This window comes from Oncorhynchus tshawytscha, linkage group LG13 (assembly GCF_018296145.1).
Source record: "Oncorhynchus tshawytscha isolate Ot180627B linkage group LG13, Otsh_v2.0, whole genome shotgun sequence".
In the NCBI taxonomy this organism is placed as follows: domain Eukaryota; kingdom Metazoa; phylum Chordata; class Actinopteri; order Salmoniformes; family Salmonidae; genus Oncorhynchus; species Oncorhynchus tshawytscha.
Window position 1 is genome coordinate 42,628,697 of NC_056441.1, and position 21,855 is coordinate 42,650,551.

The 21,855-nt window shown below is 44.4% G+C and overlaps 1 protein-coding gene across 5 annotated transcripts in view; it reads left to right on the plus strand.

The window, feature by feature from the left end:
- Positions 1-21,855, plus strand: part of LOC112266658 (sodium bicarbonate cotransporter 3-like) — a 66,111-nt gene that overhangs the window by 20,277 nt on the left and 23,979 nt on the right. For 4 of the 5 annotated variants that reach the window (XM_042295747.1, XM_042295746.1, XM_024444339.2 and 1 more), the window contains exons 4-7: positions 14,305-14,443; positions 15,049-15,209; positions 15,433-15,621; positions 16,720-17,103. In XM_042295747.1, coding sequence (XP_042151681.1) covers positions 14,305-14,443; positions 15,049-15,209; positions 15,433-15,621; positions 16,720-17,103 — 873 coding nt within the window. The remainder of the gene's footprint in view (positions 1-14,304; positions 14,444-15,048; positions 15,210-15,432; positions 15,622-16,719; positions 17,104-21,855) is intronic. The other variant, XM_042295748.1, reaches the window with a different exon arrangement.

Here is a 21,855-nt window from a genome sequence, read left to right on the forward strand (position 1 = left end):
GCAGTGGCTCGGGTGGTTGATGTCCTTGATGATCTTTATGGCCTTCCTGTAGCATCGGGTGGTGTAGGTGTCCTGGAGGGCAGGTAGTTTGCCCCCGGTGATGCGTTGTGCAGACCTCACTACCCTCTGGAGAGCCTTACGGTTGAGGGCGGTGCAGTTGCCATACCAGGCGGTGATACAGCCCGCCAGGATGCTCTCGATTGTGCATCTGTAGAAGTTTGTGAGTGCTTTTGGTGACAAGCCGAATTTCTTCAGCCTCCTGAGGTTGAAGAGGCGCTGCTGCGCCTTCCTCACGATGCTGTCTGTGTGAGTGGACCAATTCAGTTTGTCTGTGATGTGTATGCCGAGGAACTTAAAACTTGCTACCCTCTCCACTACTGTTCCATCGATGTGGATGGGGGTGTTCCCTCTGCTGTTTCCTGAAGTCCACAATCATCTCCTTAGTTTTGTTGACGTTGAGTGTGAGGTTATTTTCCTGACACCACACTCCGAGGGCCCTCACCTCCTCCCTGTAGGCCGTCTCGTCGTTGTTGGTAATCAAGCCTACCACTGTTGTGTCGTCCGCAAACTTGATGATTGAGTTGGAGGCGTGCATGGCCACGCAGTCGTGGGTGAACAGGGAGTACAGGAGGGGGCTCAGAACGCACCCTTGTGGGGCCCCAGTGTTGAGGATCAGCGGGGAGGAGATGTTGTTGCCTACCCTCACCACCTGGGGGCGGCCCGTCAGGAAGTCCAGTACCCAGTTGCACAGGGCGGGGTCGAGACCCAGGGTCTCGAGCTTGATGACGAGCTTGGAGGGTACTATGGTGTTGAATGCCGAGCTGTAGTCGATGAACAGCATTCTCACATAGGTATTCCTCTTGTCCAGATGGGTTAGGGCAGTGTGCAGTGTGGTTGAGATTGCATCGTCTGTGGACCTATTTGGGCGGTAAGCAAATTGGAGTGGGTCAAGGGTGTCAGGTAGGGTGGAGGTGATATGGTCCTTGACTAGTCTCTCAAGGACCATACCATCTAGTCTCTCATCTGCCCTGACATGCTGTCAATTAACTTCTGGGCCACATCCTGACTGATGGCAGCCCATTCTTGCATAATCAATGCTTGGAGTTTGTCAGAATTTGTGGGTTTTTGTTTGTCCACCCGCCTCTTGAGGATTGACCACAAGTTCTCAATGGGATTAAGGTCTGGGGAGTTTCCTGGCCATGGACCCAAAATATCGATGTTTCGTTCCCCGAGCCACTTAGTTATCACTTTTTACATTTTTTTATGGCAAGGTGCTTCATCATGCTGGAAAAGGCATTGTTTGTCACCAAACTGTTCGTGGATGGTTGGGAGAAGTTGCTCTCAGAGGATGTGTTAGTACCATTCTTTATTCATGGCTGTGTTCTTAGGCAAAATTGTGAGTGAGCCCTTGGCTGAGAAGCAACCCCACACATGAATGGTCTCAGGATGCTTTACTGTTGGCATGATGCAGGACTGATGGTAGCGCTCACCTTGTATTCTCCGGCCTTTTTCCGGATGCGCCAAACAATTGGAAAGGGGAAAAATGACTTTACCCCAGTCCTCAGCAGTCCAATCCCTGTACCTTTTGCAGAATATCAGTCTGTCCCTGATGTTTTTCCTGGAGAGAAGTTGCTTCTTTGCTGCCCTTCTTGACACCAGGCCATCCTCAAAGTCTTCGCCTCACTGTGCGTGCAGATGCACACACACCTGCCTGCTGCCATTCCTGAGCAAACTCTGTACTGGTGGTGCCCCAATCACGCAGCTGAATCAACTTTAGGAGATGGTCCTGGCACTTGCTGGACTTTCTTGGGCGCCCTGAAGCCTTCTTCACAACAATTGAACCGCTCTTCTTGAAGTTCTTGATGATCCGATAAATGATTGATTTAGGTGCAATCTTACTGGCAGCAATATCCTTGCCTGTGAAGCTCTTTTTGTGCAAAGCAATGATGACGGCACGTGTTTCCTTGCAGGTAAACATAGTTGACAGAGGATTAAAAAAATTAAAACGGAAATATCATCTTTACAAGTATTCAGACCCTTTACTCAGCACTTTGCTTAAGCACCTTTGGCATTGATTACAGCCTCAAATCTTGGGGAGCGTTGCTGCACAGTACAAGTCCGGGCTCTGGCTGAGCCACTCAAGGACATTGAGACTTCTCCCGAAGCCACTCCAGTGTAATCTTGGATGTGTGTTTAAGGTCATTGGAAGGTGAACCTTCACCCCAGTCTGAGGTCCTTAACACTCTGGAGCAGGTTTTCATCAAGGATCTCGCTGTACTTTGCTCTATTCATCTTTCCCTCGATACTGACTTGTCTCCCAGTCCCTGCTTCTGAAAAACATCCCCACAGCATGATACTGCCAACCCCATGTTTCACCGTAGGGATGGTGCCAGGTTTCCTCCAGATGTGATTCTTGGCATTCAGGTTCAATCTTGGTTTCATCAGACCAGAAAATCTTGTTTCTCATGGTCTGAGAGGCCTGTAGGTGCCTTTTGGCAAACTCCAAGCAAGCTGTCATGTGCCTTTTACTGAGGAGTGGCTTCCATCTGGTCACTCTACCTTAAAAGGCCTGATTTGGTGGAGTGCTGCAGATATAGTTGTCCTTCTGGAAGGTTCTTCCATTGCCACAGAGGAACTCTGGAGTTCTGTTGAAATGACCTTCGGGTTCTTGGTCACCTCCCTGACCAAGGCCCTTCTCCCCCCCAATTGCTCAGTTTGGGCAGACAGCCAGCTCTAAGAAGAGTCTTGGTGGTTCCAAACTTCTTCCATTTAAGAATGATGGAGGCCATTGGGTTTTTGGGGACCTTCAATGCTGCAGACATTTTTTGGTACCCAACAAAACCTGCCAAGAGAGGGCCGCCCACCAAAACTCACGGACCAGGCAAGGATGGCGTTAATCAGAGAGGCAACAAAGAGACCAAAGATAACCCTGAAGGAGCTGCAAAGCTCCACAGCGGAGATTATAGTATCTGTCCATAGGACTACTTTAAGCCTTACACTCCACAGAGCTGGGCTTTACAGAAGAGTGTCCAGAAAAAAATAAGCAAACATGTTTGGTGTTTGCCAAAATGCATGTGGGAGACTCCCCAAACAAATGGAAGAAGGTACACTGGTTAGATGAGACTAAATTGAGCTTTTTGGCCATCAAGGAAAACGCTATGTCTGGTGAAAACCCAACACCCCTCATCACCCCAAGAGCACCATCCCCACAGTGAAGCATGAAGCATGGTGGTGGCAGCATCGTTCTGTGAGTATGTTTTTCCATTGGCAGGGACTGGGAAACTGGTCATAATTTAAGGAATGATGGATGGGAAATTCTTGAGGGAAACCTGTTTCAGTCTTCAAGAGATTTGAGACTGGTGACGGAGGTTCACCTTCCAGCAGGACAATGACCCTAAGCATACTGCTAAAGCATCACTCAAGTGGTTTAAGGGGAAACATTTAAATGTCTTGGAATGGGGTTGTCAAAGCCCAGATCTCAATCCAATTGAGAATCTGTGGTATGACTTAAAGATTGCTGTACACCAACGGAACCCATCCAACTTGAAGGAGCTGGAGCAGATTTGCCTTGAAGAATGAGCAAAAATACCAGTGGCTAGATGGGCCAAGCTTATGGAGACTTGAAACTGTAATGGCTGCAAAAGGTGGCTCTACAAAGTATTGACCTTTTGGGGGTGAATAGTAATGCACGCTCAAGTTCTGTTCTTTTGTATTTTTTCTTGTTTGTTTCACAATAAAACATATTATGTATCTTCAAAAAGTGGTAGGCATGTTGTGTAAGATGATACAAACACCCCCAAAAATCCATTTTAATTCCAGGTTACAAATTAACAAAAGGAAAAATGCCACAAGCCACTGTACTGGACAGGTGTGTACCTTTCCAAATCATGTCCAATCAATTGCATTTACTACAGGTGGACTCTAATCAAGTTGTAGAAACATCTCAAGAATGATCAATGGAAACGCACCTCAGCTCAATTTCGAGTGTCAGTGCAAAGGGTCTGAATACGCATGTAAATAAGGTATTTCAGTTTTTTATTTTTAATACATTTGCAAACCTTTCTTTTTTTGTAACAGTATTTTTATTGGAATTTCACAATTTTCACCCATATTAAGAGATACAACAACAGAGACAAAGCACACAGAACAAAAACAAGAAAAACAGCACCCACTTACACATATCTATGTGCATATATATATATACACATACATACACACATACATACACACACGCACGCACACACACACCCATACATACGTACACCATTTTCCTCTTCCCGCTCGGTGCTTCTCTCACCCCATCACCGCGTCTCTCAATACATACATTTTAAACAAACTTACAAACAGAAATTAAACAAAAAAGCTCAGTTTAAACCAAGAGGTTAGGTTCCACACATGGAACGTACAGTGTAGTTCTGAAATACAGATCCCCGCCATTCTAAGAGAATCCTTGCAGCATAATAGCTGATACCTCAGGTTCTAGGTCATTTAGATAAGGTTCCCATACTTTGTAGAACTGGTCTGTTTTAGAATGCAATGTACATGTCAGATATTCCAGAGGCACCCATTCAAATAGTATCTTATGCCAATCTTTAATAGAAGGAACCTTATCACTAATCCACTGTAAAAGGATGTTTTTCCTCGCTGCGAAGGTAAGGATGTTGTAAAGCCTCCTTTTACCGACAGAAGTAACATGCCTACTAGGGAGACCTAACAGTAAAGAAACTGGGTCCAATTCTAGATCAACCCCTAGGATCTTTTCAATTTCTTGCAGAACACCAGACCAGTATCTTTGTATTTTGGTACATGACCATAAACAATGTGTTAGGGTGCCTGTATCAGTTTTGCATTTAAGACACTGAGGGGAAGAGGAAGTGGGGCTAAAAGCATGTCTGCGATTTGGGGATATATGCAATCTGTGTATTATTCTTAATTGGATTGCTCTAGTACGGTTACATATAGATATTGTTTTTGCATATCTCCAAATGTCCTCCCACATCTCTTCGTCAATAGTAACAGACAATTCTTTCTCCCACACTTGTTTCACCCTCTGTGTGTTGGCAGCAGAAAAGGACCTTAAAGTATCATAAAACAGACTTACAGACATTTTCCTTTGTGGGAAAAAAAGCATTCTTTCAATGACAGACACATCAGGGTTACCAATTAAGGTGGTGCTCTTCAGAATATAATGTCTTACTTGTAGGAAGCGGAAAAAGTCCTGCTTTGGGAGTCGATATTTCTCGACCATCTGCTCAAATGACAACAAAATCTTATCAGCAAATAAGTCATTTAGCCTGCGTATGCCCTTATTAAGCCATAAGTTAAAGCCAGCATCCAGCAATCCTGGACTGAAATCTGGGTTGTTAAGAATTGGGGTAAGAGCAGAGGTTAGCTTGGACCTTCCCAGGAAGCGTTGAACTGACCTCCATACTTTGAGTGTGTTAAGTGTAACGGGATTATTGCAGTGATCTTCTACAGACTTGAAACTTCTGAAAAATAAAAGATCCTGTAAGGGGTATTTTGAAAGAGAAGTCTCAATGTCTAACCAAAGAGAGGAGTCATCATTTGTGATCCAGTCAGAAATATAACAAAGTTGGGCACACCATTGATAGAACCTGATATTGGGCAGGTCCAAGCCGCCCATAGAACTTGGCAGCTGCAATATTGCCATCTTAAGTCTTGGCTTGCGTTTACTCCATATAAAGGAACTTAGCCATCCATTTACATCCTTTATTACCTTATTGGAGAGTAATACTGGGATCATTTGGATTGGGTAAAGTAGTCTAGGTAAAATGTTCATTTTCAAGAGGGATATTCTACCCAACCAAGAAATCGGGAGAGAGTTCCAGCGCTCCAGATCCTGTCTTATTGTATCAAACAAGGGAACAAAATTGGCTTTGTACATTAGCTGGAATTTAGGAGTTACAAATATACCCAGATACATGAAACCTGAGGGAGACCATTTAAAAGGGAAGGGGGGAGAAGTATTAGGTACAGAGTGTAGGCTACCAAGTGGCATAGCCTCTGACTTAGTAAGGTTAATCTTGTAGCCTGAGAATTCCCTGAATAATTCAATAATATTAATAAGAGATGTAATTGAAGTCTCGGGACTAGAGATGAATATCAGGACATCATCAGCATACAAGCTTATTTTATGGTGAACATCACCAATGAGCAGCCCCTGTATAGCAGGCGTTACCCTGATGGCCTCGGCCAGTGGTTCCATAACGAGTGCAAAGAGGAGGGGGGATAAAGGACAGCCCTGTCTGGTACCTCTGTGTATAGAGAAGCTATTTGACCGTAGCCCATTAGTAAGGACAGCAGCCTGAGGATCATCATATAAAACTTTCACCCATTTTATAAAGTTGTCCCCCAGACCAAATTTATTTAGAGCAAATAATAGGTAAGACCACTCCACACGATCAAATGCTTTCTCAGCATCTAGGGAGAGCACAAGACCATCCACAGCACTTTGTTGGTAGGCTTGAATTACATTAAGAAGCCGCCTGACGTTGTTGCATGACTTACGGTCCCTAATGAAGCCAGTTTGGTCTCCTTTCACAATTAGTGGCAGTGAGTCCTCTAATCTTGTGGCTAGAATTTTAGAAAGCAATTTTCTATCCACATTCAGAAGGGAAATTGGTCTGTACGAGGAACAAGACTCTGGACATTTTCCCTTTTTGAGAATAAGTGAAATGTTGGCTTCTCTCAGCGTTTGAGGGAGTTGGTCATTTGAAAATGAGTGGTTAAACATATCACGCAATGGCTCAAGGATCAGGCCATGGAACTCTTTATAGAACTCACTACAAAACCCGTCTGGTCCTGGGGCCTTACCATTTTGCAGATTCTTAATTGCGAACATTATCTCTTCCTTGGTAATAGGGGCATTAAGGAGGGACCTCTGCTCTTCGGAGATAGTAGGGAGCTCAATCTTACAAAAGAAGTTCTCCATTAATTTGGGTGCATCCTTTGGCAGTTCTGAGGCATAAAGGTTTGTATAAAATTTCTTAAGAGTCACTTATCAATTTATTTTCATATAAATGATTACCATCAGAATCAGTAATAGTAGCAATTGACTGAGAGTCAGCCCTCTTTTTAGCTAGGTATGCCAAGTACTTTCCTGGCTTATCGCCATGTTCATATAGCTTTTGCCTGACAAATCTCATTTTCTTTTCAGCGTCCTGTGTTAGGAGAGAGTCTAACGTTGATCTAATGACTGATATTCCCTTTAATAGGGCAGGAGTGGGCGTTTTAATGTAGTCCTTCTCTTTAGTTCCTAATTCACCCTCTAACATTTTTTGCTTTTCCCGCTTTTTCCGTCACTTAGTAGCTGTGTATGACATAATCAGACCCCTGGCATACGCTTTACAGGTCTCCCAAAGGAGCGAGGGGTTATCTGTTGATTGAGAGTTAATAGAGAAAAATGCTTTAAACTCTGTTATAAAATATGATGTGAATGTATGGTCTTTAAGAATGGTTGTGTTCAACCTCCAATGTCTTGACCGATTGAATGCCCCGTTGAGTTATGTCCAGGATCACCTCAGCATGATCAGATATGACTATGCTTCCTATCCTAGTGGATAAAACAGACTGCAAAGACGTCTTGGGCATAAAAAATAATCTATTCTAGTCTGACATCCATGAGGTGCAGAGAAAAAAGTGAACTCTCTGTTGGAGGGATGAAAAGCTCTCCAGACATCCGCATACCCCAGATCATCACAAATAACTTTAAGTGACTTAGCTTGAGGAGAGAGTGAAGCTATACCACTGGGAAACTTATCAATAAGGGGGTTCAACAAGCAGTTTAAATCTCCTCCAACCAATGCAGTGTCTGAGTTTAATTCTGAGTAGTCTAGAAATGCCTTGGTGAGGAAATCAGGGGGGTGAGCAGGGGGGAAGTAAATATTCATTATGGAAATGTTCTGCCCTTGTAAAGTACCATTAATTATAACAAAGCGACCAAATTTATCTTTCACACAATTCAAGACCTTAAGTGGTAAGTTCTTTTTCACCAGAATTGCTACACCTCTACTTCTGGATGTAAATGATGAGAAAAACACATGACCAAACCCTCCTTGTTGTAATTTCAGGTGCCCCTTATCATCCAAATGAGTTTCTTGCAACAGGGCAATGTCAATATTTTCTTTTTTCAAAAAAGACAGTACTTTCTTCCTTTTAATGGGGTTATGGCTCCCTCTAATGTTCCACGTACATACACGCAGTCTGTTATCTGCCATTGTATCTTGACCATTCAATATCCAGACTGGATCCTACTGTAAAAGTGGGGTGGTACCTTTTTCCATGTGTTGAACTCTCCTCTGTCTCACTGAGCATAAACAAAAAATATGAATCCTGAACTTGAACTATACTAAACATGTAAAGATCCAAAAGGGGGTTTTCCCACTAGCTAACATGCAGGGGATTTCAACTCTCCAATGTAGACTCTTAAGTCCGCATTGCCGCTCAATAGCCTCATCCTTTACATATATGGAAAAGAAAATCAATAGAAGAAGATTGAGGCTCTTCCACCTAAAACCAAGTCTGGGCACCAATATGGATTCACACATATCTCAGCCTGAGCTATAGCGGCTATTACTTTAGCAAGAAAAATAATAAAGATACGAATATTACTGAGCCGGAGTATGTGAGGACTCACACCACTGTTTCATGATCAGATTCAACCAAAAATAAACAAAGTTATTCAATGCTGTTGAGGTGCAGCTTAATGTTATTTACCCGAGAGAGTCAATAAACGCAGCAGCCTCTTCAGGTGTGTAGAGCTTTTTAGGTGATCCGTTGACCATAATCTTCAATGTGGCCGGGTACAACAGTGCGTAGTCCATCTTCATTCTCCTGAGTCGAGCCTTCGCCTCATCAAACGCTTTGCGTCTTCGTACGACCGCTGTGGAATAATCATTGAAGAATGAGACCTTTGGACCTTTATGTTGACTACCATCAGAGCCGATGTTTCTAGCCGCATCCATGACGCGCTGCTTGTCGGTGAAGTTGTGGAACTTTATAACCACCGGCCGTGGGCGCTGATTGGGACCGGGTATCGGTGCTTGAGAGCGATGGGCTCTGTCCAGCTTCACACGACCAGCCTTAGTGTCCATTTGTAGGTAGCCAGGGATCCATTCCTCAAAGAATTTTACTGAACGTGTCCCTTCAGAATTTTCCGGGAGTCCCACAACACGAATATTGCATCTGCGTCCTCGATTATCCAAGTCGTCAATGTGCTCCGCCATTTCGCGCACCTGTTTCTCAAGTGCTTTTATCTTAGCGTCCATAGATGTAGTTGAAGTTTCCACTGCAGCAATTCTTCCTTCCGCCTCAACAACATGTTTCACAACGCTCTGTATTTCATCTGAATGGCCTGCTATTGCTTCCAAGACCGTTCTTATCTTAGCATCGATCACTTTAGTAATGTTATCAGTCATCTTTTGAATCATCAGGTCCATTGTGCCTGGATCCGCAATGGTGTTCGCTTCGCTAACGTTAGCTAGCTCCTCATGCACATCCACAGGGGTGGTGGTTTTGGTCGACTTCTTAGTAGTTCTATTGGGCATGTTGTCGGAGATTTTTGCGAAATAGTCGTCAAGACTCATTATATGGTAACTTATTTAGCCAATTCTACCACTTTTTCAAGCTAGGAGATTAATGTAAGAATATAAATTTACGAATGCCACGAGAGCTCGCTGAAACACCGTGTTCCTTCTACGGCGCCATTTTGTCCCCCTGCAAACCTTTCTAAAAATAACTTTTCACTTTGTCATTATCGGGTATTGTTTGTAGATTGAGATGTTTTATTCATTTAATCCATTTCAGAGTCAGGCTGTAACATAACAAGAAGTGGGAGAATTCAGGGTCTGAATTTTTTACGAATGCACTGTATACTACATAACCAAAAATATGTGGACACCTGCTCGTCGAACATCTCATTCCAAAAATCATAGGCTTAGTATCAATGTGTTCCCCCCTTTGCTGCTATAACAGCCTCCACTCTTCTGGGAAGGCTTCCCACTAGTTGGGACATTGCTGCAGGGAATGTCTTCCATTTAGCCACAAGAGCATTAGGGAGGTCGTGCACTGATGCCGGGTGAATAGGCCTGGCTCGCAGTCTGAGTTCCAACTCATCCTTAAGGTGTTCGATGGGGTTGAGGTCAGGGGTCTGTGCAGGCCAGGTAAGTTTTTCCACACCGATCTCGTCAAACCATTTCTGTATGTACCTCGCTTTATGCACGGGGGCATTGTCATGCTGAGGAAAGGGCCTTCCACAAACAGTTGCAACAAAGTTGGAAGCACATAATTGTCTACAATGTTAATTCATGTAGCGTTAAGATTTCCCTTCACTGGAACTAAGGGAACTAGACCTAACCATGAAAAACAGCCCCAGTCTATTTTTCCTCCTCCTCCATACTTTACAGTTGGTACTATGCATTCAGGCAGGTAGCGTTCTCCTGGCATCTGCCAAACCCAAATTTGTCCGTCGGAATGCCAGCTGGTGAAGCGTGTTTCATCACTCCAAAGAACGTGTTTCCATTGCTCCAGCTTCAAATGGCGGTGGGCTTTACACCACTTGGCATTGCACATGGTGATCCTAGGCTTGTGTGAGATTGCTCAGCCATGAAAACTGATTTCATGAAGCTCCCAACGAAGTTATTGTGCTGATGTTGCTTCCAGAGGCAGTTTGGCTATGAGGGACAGACGATTTTTACGCACTGCGCACTTCAGCAGTCGCCGGTCCTATTCTGTGAGCTTGTGTGGCCTACCACTACGCGGCTGAGTCGTTGTTGTTCCTAGATGTTTCCACTTCACAATAACAGCACTTACAGTTGAACAGGGCAGCTCTAGCAGGGCAGAAATTTGATGAACTGACTTGTTGGAAAGGTGGCACCCTATGACCGTGCCACGTTGAAAGTCACTGAGCTCAGTACTACTGCCAATATTTGTCTATGGTGATTGCATGGCTGTGTGCTCGATTTGATACACTTGTCAGCAACAGGTGTGACTGGAATAGCTGAATCCCCTAATTTCAGTGGGTGTCCACATACTTTTGTATATATAGTGTATATGGACACAATCCAGTTGTCCGTTCTATATGTTCTGTTCTTATCCCTTGCTTTCTAGCTAACCAACTAGCTACGGCTAACACAGTCACTACCTCTGCAGCCAGAATAACAGCAAAGAGGCTGCATTTGCATTTGTTTAAGCTGTTTTCTATATCAAATCTCAAATTCAGGTTTATTTGTCACGTGCGCTGAATACAACAGGTGTAGTAGACCTTACAGTGAAATGCTTACTTACAGGCTCTAACCAACAGTGCAAAAAAGGTATTAGGTGAACAGTAGGTAGCTAAGAGAAATAAAACAACAGTAAAAAGACAGGCTAAATACAGTAGCGAGGCTATAAAAGTAGCGAGGCTACATACAGACACTGGTTAGTCAGGCTGATTGAGGTAGTATGTACATGTAGATATGGATAAAGTGACTAAGCATATGATGAACAGAGAGTAGCAGTAGCATAAAAGAGGGGTTGGGGGGTGGCACACAATGCAAATAGTCCGGGTAGCCATTTGATTACCTGTTCAGGAGTCCTATGGCGGCTGGGGTCTTTGACAATTTTTAGGGCCTTCCTCTGACACTGCCTGGTGTAGAGGTCCTGGGTGGCAGGCAGCTTAGCCCCAGTGATGTACTGGGCCGTATGCACTACCCTCTGTAGTGCCTTGCGGGCAGAGGCCGAGCAGTTGCCGTACCAGGCAGTGATGCAACCAGTGTACCAGGCAGGATGCTCTCAATGTTGCAGCTGTAGAACCTTTTGAGGACCTCAGGACCCATGCCAAATCTTTTTAGATTCCTGAGGGGGAATAGGCTTTGTCGTGCCCTCTTCACGACTGTCTTGGTGTGTTTGGACCATTCTAGTTTGTTGTTGATGTGGACACCAAGGAACTTGAAGCTCTCAACCTGCTTCACTACAGCCCCGTCGATGAGAATGGGGGCTTGCTCGGTCCTCCTTTTCCTGTAGTCCACAATAATCTCCTTAGTCTTGGTTACGTTGAGGGATAGGTTGTTATTCTGGCACCACCCGACCAGGTCTCTGACTTCCTCCCTATAGGTTGTCTCGTCGTTGTTGGTGATCAGGCCTACCACTGTTGTGTAGTCTGCAAACTTAATGATGGTGTTGGAGTCGTGATTGCCATGCAGTCGTGGGTGAACAGGGAGTACAGGAGGGGACTGGGCACGCACCCCTGGGGAGCTCCAGTGTTGAGGATCAGCGTGCTTCCCTTTGTAGTCTGTAATAGTTTGCATGCCCTGCCACATAAGACGAGCGTTGGAGCCGGTGTAGTATGATTCAATCTTAGCCCTGTATTGACGCTTTGCCTGTTTGAATGTTCGTCGCACGGCATAGCAGGATTTCTTGTAAGCTTCCGGGTTAGAGTCCCGCACCGTGAAAGCGGTAGCTCTACCCTTTAGCTCAGAGTGAATGTTGCCTGTAATCCATGGCTTCTGGTTGGGGTATGGACGTCCTCGATGCACTTATTGATAAAGCCAGTGACTGATGTGGTGTACTCCTCAATGCCATCGGAAGAATCCCGGAACATGTTCCAGTCTGTGATAGCAAAACAGTCCTGTAGTTTATCATCTGCTTCATCTGACCACTTTTTTTATAGACCAAGTCACTGGTGCTTCCTGCTTTAATTTGCTTGTAAGCAGGATTCAGGAGGATAGAGTTGTGGTCGGATTTACCAAATGGAGGGAGAGGGAGCTTTGTACGCGTCTCTGTGTGTTGAGTACAGGTGAACTAGAATTGTTTTCCCTCTGGTTGCACATTTAACATGTTGATGGAAATTTGGTAGAACTGATTCAATTTCCTTGCATTAAAGTCTCCTGCCACTAGGAGCGCCACCTCTGGGTGAGCGATTTCCTGTTTGCTTATTTCCTTATACAGCTGACTGAGTGTGGTCTTAGTGCCAGCATCTGTCAGTGGTGGTAAATAAACAGCCACGAAACTAAAAACTCTAGGCAATAGTGTGGCCTGCAATTGATCACAATATACTCTACTACAGGTGAGCAAAATCTAGAGACTTCCTTAGATTTCGTGCACCAGCTGTTGTTTACAAATATGCACAGACCTCCCCCCCTCGTCTTACCGGAGTGTGCTGTTCTATCTTGCCGGTGCAGCGTGTATCCCGCTAGCTGAATATCCATGTCATCATTCAGCCACGATTCCGTGAAACATAGGATATTACAGTTTTTGATGTCCCATTGGTAGGATATTCGTGATATTCGAGGTACTCGTCTAGTTTATTGTCCAATGACTGCACATTGGCGAGTAATATTGATGGTAACGGCAGCTTTCCCACTCACCTTTTTCGGGTCCTGACCAGGCATCCGGCTCTTTGTCCTCTGTACCTGCGTCGCTTCCTCAGTCATTTGGATACATCCAAATGTTTGATTATGCCCGATTTTCACCTGTTATTGCTAGAAATGTTTGCCGCCTTGTCAGGACACTCAACACTATTAAATACGAGGAAACCGGATTGCATATCAAACACTAGGCTTGAAGCTAGCTAAGTAGTGTCACGCCCCTATCTGTTTCACCTGTTCTTGTGATTGTCTCCACCCCCTCCAGGTGTCGCTTATTTTCCCCTGTGTATTTATCCCTGTGTTTCCTGTCTTTCTGTGCCAGTTTGTCTTGTATGTTAGTCAAGTCAACCATTGTGTTTTTCCTTGTACTCCTTTTGTTATTCTCTTTCTGAGTGTCCTGCCTGTTTTGACCCCTGCCTGAATCTGGACTACTTTCCCCCCCTGCCTGCCCTGACCTTGATTCTGCCTGCTCTTCGGTACCTTTTGAACTCTGAACTGGTTTTGACCCTTTTTGCCTGTCCACGACCATTCTCTTGCCTACCCCTATTGGATTAATACATATTGTAAGATTCCAACAATCTGCCTCCTGTGTCTGCATCTGGGTCTCACCTTGTGTCATAAGTAGTTTGTTGCAAGCAAACCTGTCAATATGACAACCCGAATTAAAAAATATCAGTTGCTGAAACCAGCTGCTCAAACCAGAAACAAGGGAACAATTCTGACGTCATTGTTTTGCTGATTCACTCAGTCTTGAGTTCCGGCTCAGTTCTTTCACATTTACCTTTTTCTACTCCCACCACAACACATTTAATTATTCCACTCTTTGTAATGCAGAGGAATTCACAGCACTCTATTCAGAAGCTAAGCTTTGGCTCCTGCTCTTCCCACACTCTCCTCATCTCCATATCTCCTGTCATCTCTCCCTGCCTCCCCCATCTAGACACACCCTCCCAGCGGGTGCAGTTCATCCTGGGTACCGAGGATGATGATGTGGAGCACGTCCCCCATGACCTTTTCACCGAGTTGGACGAGCTGTCTTTCAGGGACGGGAGCGCCACTGAGTGGAAGGAGACCGCCAGGTAGGTCACAGCCCAGCCCAGGTTCCAGACTCCCTACTCCAGGGTCCATGTGGCTTTAGAGAGGCCATGTTATTATGCCATTCTTTGTTCATTCAGGTCTAGATTCAACAGCACTTTATTGGTGCCGTAGGTTTTCCCTGAAATGTTGATGACTTTAACTCATTTTTGAAGTAGTCTCCTAGACTGTGGTAAAAGATTCAGGGAAACTGACTTTTTAAAGCTAAAACTGTACTGCTGCTAGACTGTTGGGGAATGGTTACGTGTCTTGAATGTGAATGTGTGATTAAAGATTGACAGAGCTCTATTGCCTACAGGTCTGACTGTGAGTCTATCTTAGTCCTTCTCCAAAGCCATGGCACCATCGCCATCCCAGACATTGTCAGCCTATGCTCACGGGCTCAGACACAAATACCCAGCAATTTACCGATCTTAAAAAATGAGTTAAAAGCCTAAAAAACGGAATCAAAGGTTTTCCATTACCTCTCAAAAGTGAACACCTCAAGGCAAGGCAAAATGTCTATTTCTGCTCAAGTTGTTCTTAGATAGCGTTTGGGAAATGGAAGTATGAGTATTGAAGCCATATTCATGTGTGTTGTGTTGTGTAGGTGGTTGAAGTTTGAGGAGGATGTGGAAGATGGAGGGGAGCGTTGGAGCAAGCCCTACGTGGCCACCCTGTCTCTACACAGCCTGTTTGAGCTGAGGAGCTGCATCCTCAACGGCACCGTCATGCTGGACATGAGGGCCTCCTGTATCGAGGAGATTGCAGGTACAGAAGACGTTTGTGTGTTCACATTTGCATGCTATACGATTAGCTAGATTTGTGTGTGCACCAGAGGTAAACAATGATAAACAATGATAAAAAGTTGGTTGAATAAGGTGAAATTGAATTGATCTCTCTCTGTGTGTGTGTATGCAAGCTTATTTGCAAATGAACAACAATACAAGGTAATACAATGCGCCCGTGTCTGTGTGTGTTCACGTGTGTCCAGACATGTTGATTGACAGCATGGTGGCGTCTGGCCAGCTGAAGGAGGAGCTGCGTCAGAAGGTGCGTGAGGCCATGTTGAAGAGACACCACCACCAGAACGAGAGGAAGCTCAGCAACCGCATACCGCTGGTGCGATCAATCGCCGACATAGGCAAGAAACATTCAGACCCGTTCTTGCTTGAGAGAAATGGTGAGATCCCCTGCGCCGCGCACACTCCATTTCTTTTTCCTCATCCTCGAAGGGCGTTGAAATAATCTATGTAATCCTTGGTATTCCAAAAAAGGAAAGCTGACAGCATCTCGTACATATGACCACAACAATCATGTATGTGATGTTTGCCATTTAGCAGACGCTTTTATTAAGTGACTGACAGTAAGGTGAGTGCATACATTTTAGTATGGGTGGCCCCAGCGGGATTCCAATCCACAACCCTGGCGCTGCTAGCGGTCTTACCAACTGAGCCACACAAGACCAAATCCACCAAGGCTGTTCAGGAGGTGTCAAACTAGTGATGTGAGTAGATGCTACGAAGAGGACATAAGCCTCATAGAGACAACTACTACACCCCAATGTGAAAGAGAAATCTGGGTGCGGATGGTGCGAGCATGTGTGGCTGCCCTGTCTCAGGGTTTTGCTTCTGAGAATTAACAATGGCTTCTAATCCATGTTGGAATGGTTGGGGTAATGCTCTTCTTGCAGTTCGATATGTTTTGTTTACTGAGCATGACCTCAGGTTGTGGTGTGTACACAGATGATGGTGTGTGTGACTGTTTATGTGAATGAAATAATTAGCTCGTGCTACAGTTCCAATGCTCTCTGGTCTCTGTCCTACTGTCACATTTTGTTTTATTAAATGCAATGTTGCCTGGGTATAAAATATGTGTGACATGTCATATATTGCATAGCTTGCTTGCACTATATGTATACCAAACACGAGACCTGTATGTACACCTCTTCTCTTGTCTGCAAGCATCTCTCTACCCAAAATGCTCTCAATATATGTCACTGTGTGATTGGTGAGTGGACAAGCTTATTGTTCTGTGTGGACACCTCACCTCTCTCACCGTTCCCCTGCAAGAACCTCTCGACACCTCTGTCTCTCTCTAACCACACTCCTCCCAAGCTCCCCTCACCTTCCTTCTGCCACCAGATAATGCACCCCTAAAACCACCTCTCTGATGAAATCCTCCCTCATATGTTTCTCCTTTTACCCTCCTTATTCTTTTTCCTCCCTTTCTTCTCTCCCTCCTCTCCCTTCTTTGTTGTTGTGTCTTCCTGCCACTCCAGGGGAGGGCCTCTCTGCCTCCCGCCACTCCCTGAAGCCGGGGGCCTCCGTTTCCAACCTGTCCCAGAGGCGAGAGTCCCGGGTCTCCATCCTCCTCAACCTCCTCCTGCCAAACTCCTCCTCCACCTCCGTCGGGGGGCCCTCCACCGGACCCTCGCCCCTCACCACCCCACAGAACACGCCTCCTACTCCCCGCCGCTCCCCAAACCCTCCCTGCACTTCTGGCCCCGCCCCGGTCCGCCAGGCCATCCCTGAGGTGGTGGTGTCACCGCCTGAGGACGACGAGTCTCCACCCGAGTCTCTCGCCATTACGAAGGATGAGAAGGCGTATTCCGCTCGGCAACCGTCGCTGCAGACTAGAGGGCTCCAGCAGCTGCCCTTAGAAGGCAAATATCTGTGTAGCCTGCCAGTGTGAGTCACGGCTTGAACAGAGAACACTAGCACCAGCATGCTGGCTGTGCCCTCCTTCTCTACCCTACCATAAATCTATTATCAACCCCCAGCAATGTTCACTTTTTATACCCCTCCATTGACTCAACAAGACCTCACACAGCTCTCTCTCTCTCCACCTCACTCGGTTTTTCTCTACCTCATTCCATTCTTGCATACCTCTCTGTTTCTCTATCAAAACATCTTTCTGCACTCTCCCTTTCTCTCATATCGCGCTCCATTCCTAGACTATTTCTTGTTCACATTCTTTTCTCTCTATCTCCACCTTTCTTCATCCAGCCCTTCCACACTACCCTCACCTTGCTTGGCTTGGTCCCTCCACTTCTCTTTGCCCAGTGTGTGTGCATGGCTCTTCTCGAGAATGGAAAAAGTGTTTTTATCATTTTACCATGCCATAGTTCTGCAGTGTCCGACATCAACGAGGGCCCGCTGTCCCGGGGCCAGTGAAAACGTGTGTTGGGCCAGTAACTTCTCAGTGCATTTTGGCATTCCAGTTTGACATTTACCTGCTGTGTAGTCTCTCATGGACAGATCTACGTAAACAACTGGTACCGTAGAATCTCTTGGGAAGGAATGGGATGCGTGGGATAGAGAGCAGCAGTAGTTCTGGTGTTTTCTGTAGCTTGTTATTTGGACATATCACGATTTTGCAGGTGTGAGCATCTTTCGAATTTCGGCAATGGGAGGGGGATCTTCGGCCCCATAACTTGTTCTGGTTCCGCTCCTCGTTCTAGCATCTCTTCTCTCAACATGTATGGGCCCAGAATCGAGCAGCTGACTACAGGACACTTTAATTTGGGGTTAACCAAGATTATCTGCTCTGTCGCTGTCTTGAAAACCATTTGAAGACTACATGTGGAAAAGTCATGCTATTTGTATTTCAGCAATATGATTGGTCATTCATTCAACCACACTCCTCGCGAGTCAACTTCTCGAGCAGTACATACTGTAAAGCTGATGCGTTCACACGTGAGCTGTCCAGAATAAAAAGAAGTGCTCACCAATCCATTTCCTTTAGGAAAATTGATTTATAAACGTAAACCTTCAATAGTGAACATATAGTACTAGCAATATGCTGGCTACTGTTGATAAAAAGATGCCTGGCATTCATCTTGGCTAGCCTACTTTAGCCAGATTAATATCTTCTCTTTTGAAAGGCAGTTGTCGTAATGGGGAAGCATCCTATTCTTAGATCTTCTCAAAATAACATACTTTAGAAGCAAAAGTGAATGCAATTAATACAATGCAATTCTAAATAATGATTTTGCTAGATATTGCTCGATTATATTCTACAGCATAATAACCAAATGTAGCCTATTACTAGCTAAACATAGAGAGAAAGCATGCCAACCTATAGACCCCAATGCATTTTAACTACACCATGTTCGGGCCAGTATAGATTATATTTGGGCCAGTGAGAAGAGAAGTTCACCTTTCACTCTGGTTCTGTGGTTATTTCTTTGTCCACTTTTTCATTGCAAACCTTTTTTTTTATTCATTCAGTCCTAAAATGAGACCCTGAAGGTGTTTAATTGACTGCAAGTTTTCCATCCCTTGAGGCCTGTTTAGTCTAGTCAGTGTAAGAGATGAGTCGACAGGTCTCATATTCTGGGTTATTTTTCCAGTTACTGTCACTTCTCTCCATGACTGTCCCATTGTGAATATACTGTACAACCAGGACAGACTTAAAAAACTTCAAATATCTTGTATTTTTCCAGAGCAGCATCGTTTGGCGCCTCCTCCATAATTCCTGAGTATAAACACACACGTCTCAGACGTTTTCCCCATGCAGAGTCTAGCAAGGGACTCCTACAGTACATGTGCAAACAGCATGCTAAATATAAAGACATAGAGAGAGGTTGAGGTGGGAGGGTTTTAACGTTGACACGTAGCTCTCTCAGTCCCAGTGACATCCACAGTGACTTTTTTGTTCTTCCCGGACTTGGATAGTATTTAGCCCCTGTATTTATAGCAGTGTGTGTAGAAGAGAGCTGAACTGGAAGGCTGGGTCATGAGAACTAGAGACTTCTAGTTTGGAGGGAAACATGATTTAAGGTGGGCAACTGGTTGTCTTATTATAGGTACTAGTGAGGTTCTGTTATCTTCCATTACTTCTGTCTAGGAGACAACGTTTGCCAAGAAACTATATACTGTACTTGACCACGTTGTGAGTATCGCTCGAGTGAAGTTTGAATCCCATGTTTGACAACAGTTGCCAAGAAACCAAATACTAGACACTTACTTCACCTCGTTCTGAATATCGTTCATTTGAGTTTGAATTCCATGCTTGCGTAGACAGGAAGTGTAGGATGATTTCTAGGAACTATTAGGCTAAACCTTATAACACCCAAACCAGCTATCTCACCGACAAAATTGCTTGGTAAACCACCTCTCCCTAATGGCAGGCTATAGAGAGTTATTGTAGATTCAATAGAGAGTCAAATGCCTTCATTGCATCCCACACACGATGAATGCAGCTGCTCATTCCTGATCAGGCCCTGGGGTCACTTTAGGCTATTCTACACCGTTAGTGTCCGCTAACAACATAATTGACCCTGAGAGTTATAACTACAATCGACACTGTATCAGCATCAGGGGAGTCAGATCATCATCAGTCTTCCTACCAAGGCCTATATACAGTTGTGAAGTAAATATATTGGCAGCCTTGCACTTTTCTTAAATAATTCCCTATTTCATATAAAATAAGTTGAACTTGAAAACAACATTTGGTCTCCACACCTTTTGTTGTTGGATTTTCAACATTGCAGAACAAATTGTATTTTTGTAAACTTAAATTGGCATGGACAAAATTGTTGGCACCCTGGAGCTAGTACTTGGTTGCACAGCCTTTGGCCAAGATAACTGCCAACAAACATTGCAATCCAAAACACCTTGATAATCATGCTGCCTTGTACACATTCAGGGACCCCAGTGCCAGAGGCAGCATGGCAACACCACAGCATTAACAAACCTCCCCAGTGTTTGATTGTGGGGAGGGTGTTCTTTTCTTTATTGAATGCTTAAATTGGTGGTTGGTAAACATAGGAAGTCCCCACTGCTGAAGGAGACACAAGAAAGCCTGATTGAACTTCTCATAAACCCACCTTAACAAGCATAAACCCCGGGGACAATGTTCTGTGAACGTGCACAAAGCATCATGATCACACTTCCTCAATTCAAAAATGATGGCGACACTTTCCCAAAGATGGTTTGGTATAGTTTAGAAACTTTGGGAACCAAGCTCGAGTTATCAGTGTTATCACTGTTTTTGCTTGGACAAGTTGAAATATCATCATCCCAGAAAAAGAGCGAGAACTTTCTCTAGTAATACTAGTCCTGTGTGAGTAGGGCTATAGCCGTGATAATAACACGTGCAGAATTAAGCATTTCTTGCAGTAAAACGGTACACCAAATGTAAGAAGAATTTGGACTTGGGAACAGGATTGGAGAAATATGATTAATTTATTTTTGAACATGTGAGAATACAATGCTCAGTTAGCACCTTCACAGATGGTATCTTTATCATAAAAGCATCATTATATAAAAGCTGATTTAGTATTTCAACCACATAAAATATGCATCAAAGCCGAACTGAAATCCCATCAGAAACAAGTTTGGTCGTTTTCACAGCCTTCTTTTTCCTTACAGCCGGTCAAACTGATGTCATTAGGACATTTTACACAGAAAATCTTTCCTGTTTTATTTTTGCTTTATTGTAATGTTATTTCCTCCCCAGGCCCTAAACTTCTTTGCTACGCAAAAGAAGACAGAGAAAAATTGACCGATGTCAACTACCGTAGATTGAAGAATTAATTCTTCAATTGATCTATTACATTCTATTTAGTCTTCTAGGGCAACATATAACACAAATGAGAAGCTACATGAATCTAATTATAGACAAGTTGACTAACAAATAGCCTACCAAAATGTCAGAAATTATAAGCAGAAACATCTAAAACAGGCAACAACAAATCCTGCACGCCTGTCAAATCGTTCTGCAGTCATTGACTGGAGCCTGTAGCACATGTTCTATATATGCAGGTTAGGGTTGGGTGCGGAGCTCAGATTTTCACTTTGTCACATAGTCGGGCAGTTGTGGATGGGTTGTTAGCAATTAGCAATTGCGGATGAACAAACGGCTGACCCACGCACCACTACCGGGGCGCCAATAATTTTGTCCATGCCTTTTGTCTTTATTTTCTGAATTAAAATTGACTGAAGTTTACAAAAATAAAATTTGGTTCTGCAATGTTGATAATCTAACAATAACATATTTTTTACTTATTTGAGAAGAAATGGGGAATTATTTAAGAAAAGTGCAAGGGTGCCAATATATTTGGCTGCAACTATATACAGTACACCTGCTCACCTTTTGACTGCCGGAATCTTTAGTAAGAACTGTCTAATGCCACTGCAGCACTCATGTCACAGTACCACACAACATGTAGTGTCAGCTCTTGGTATGCAGATGAAGACAAATTATCAGAGTCAGTAGTGTTTGTCTTCAGTGTGCCCCTGGTTTTGGAATGATATGATTTGATTAGTCAAACTTGTTTACTGTACATATAGAGCGTGGCCTGAGGTCCAGCATGGAGCACGCATTCCGGGTTTAAGCTTCCGGATGCAATCTCCCCTAATCCCTGTCACTCCCATGGGCTTTGTAGGGAATGTGAGCAATAGCGCTTCTG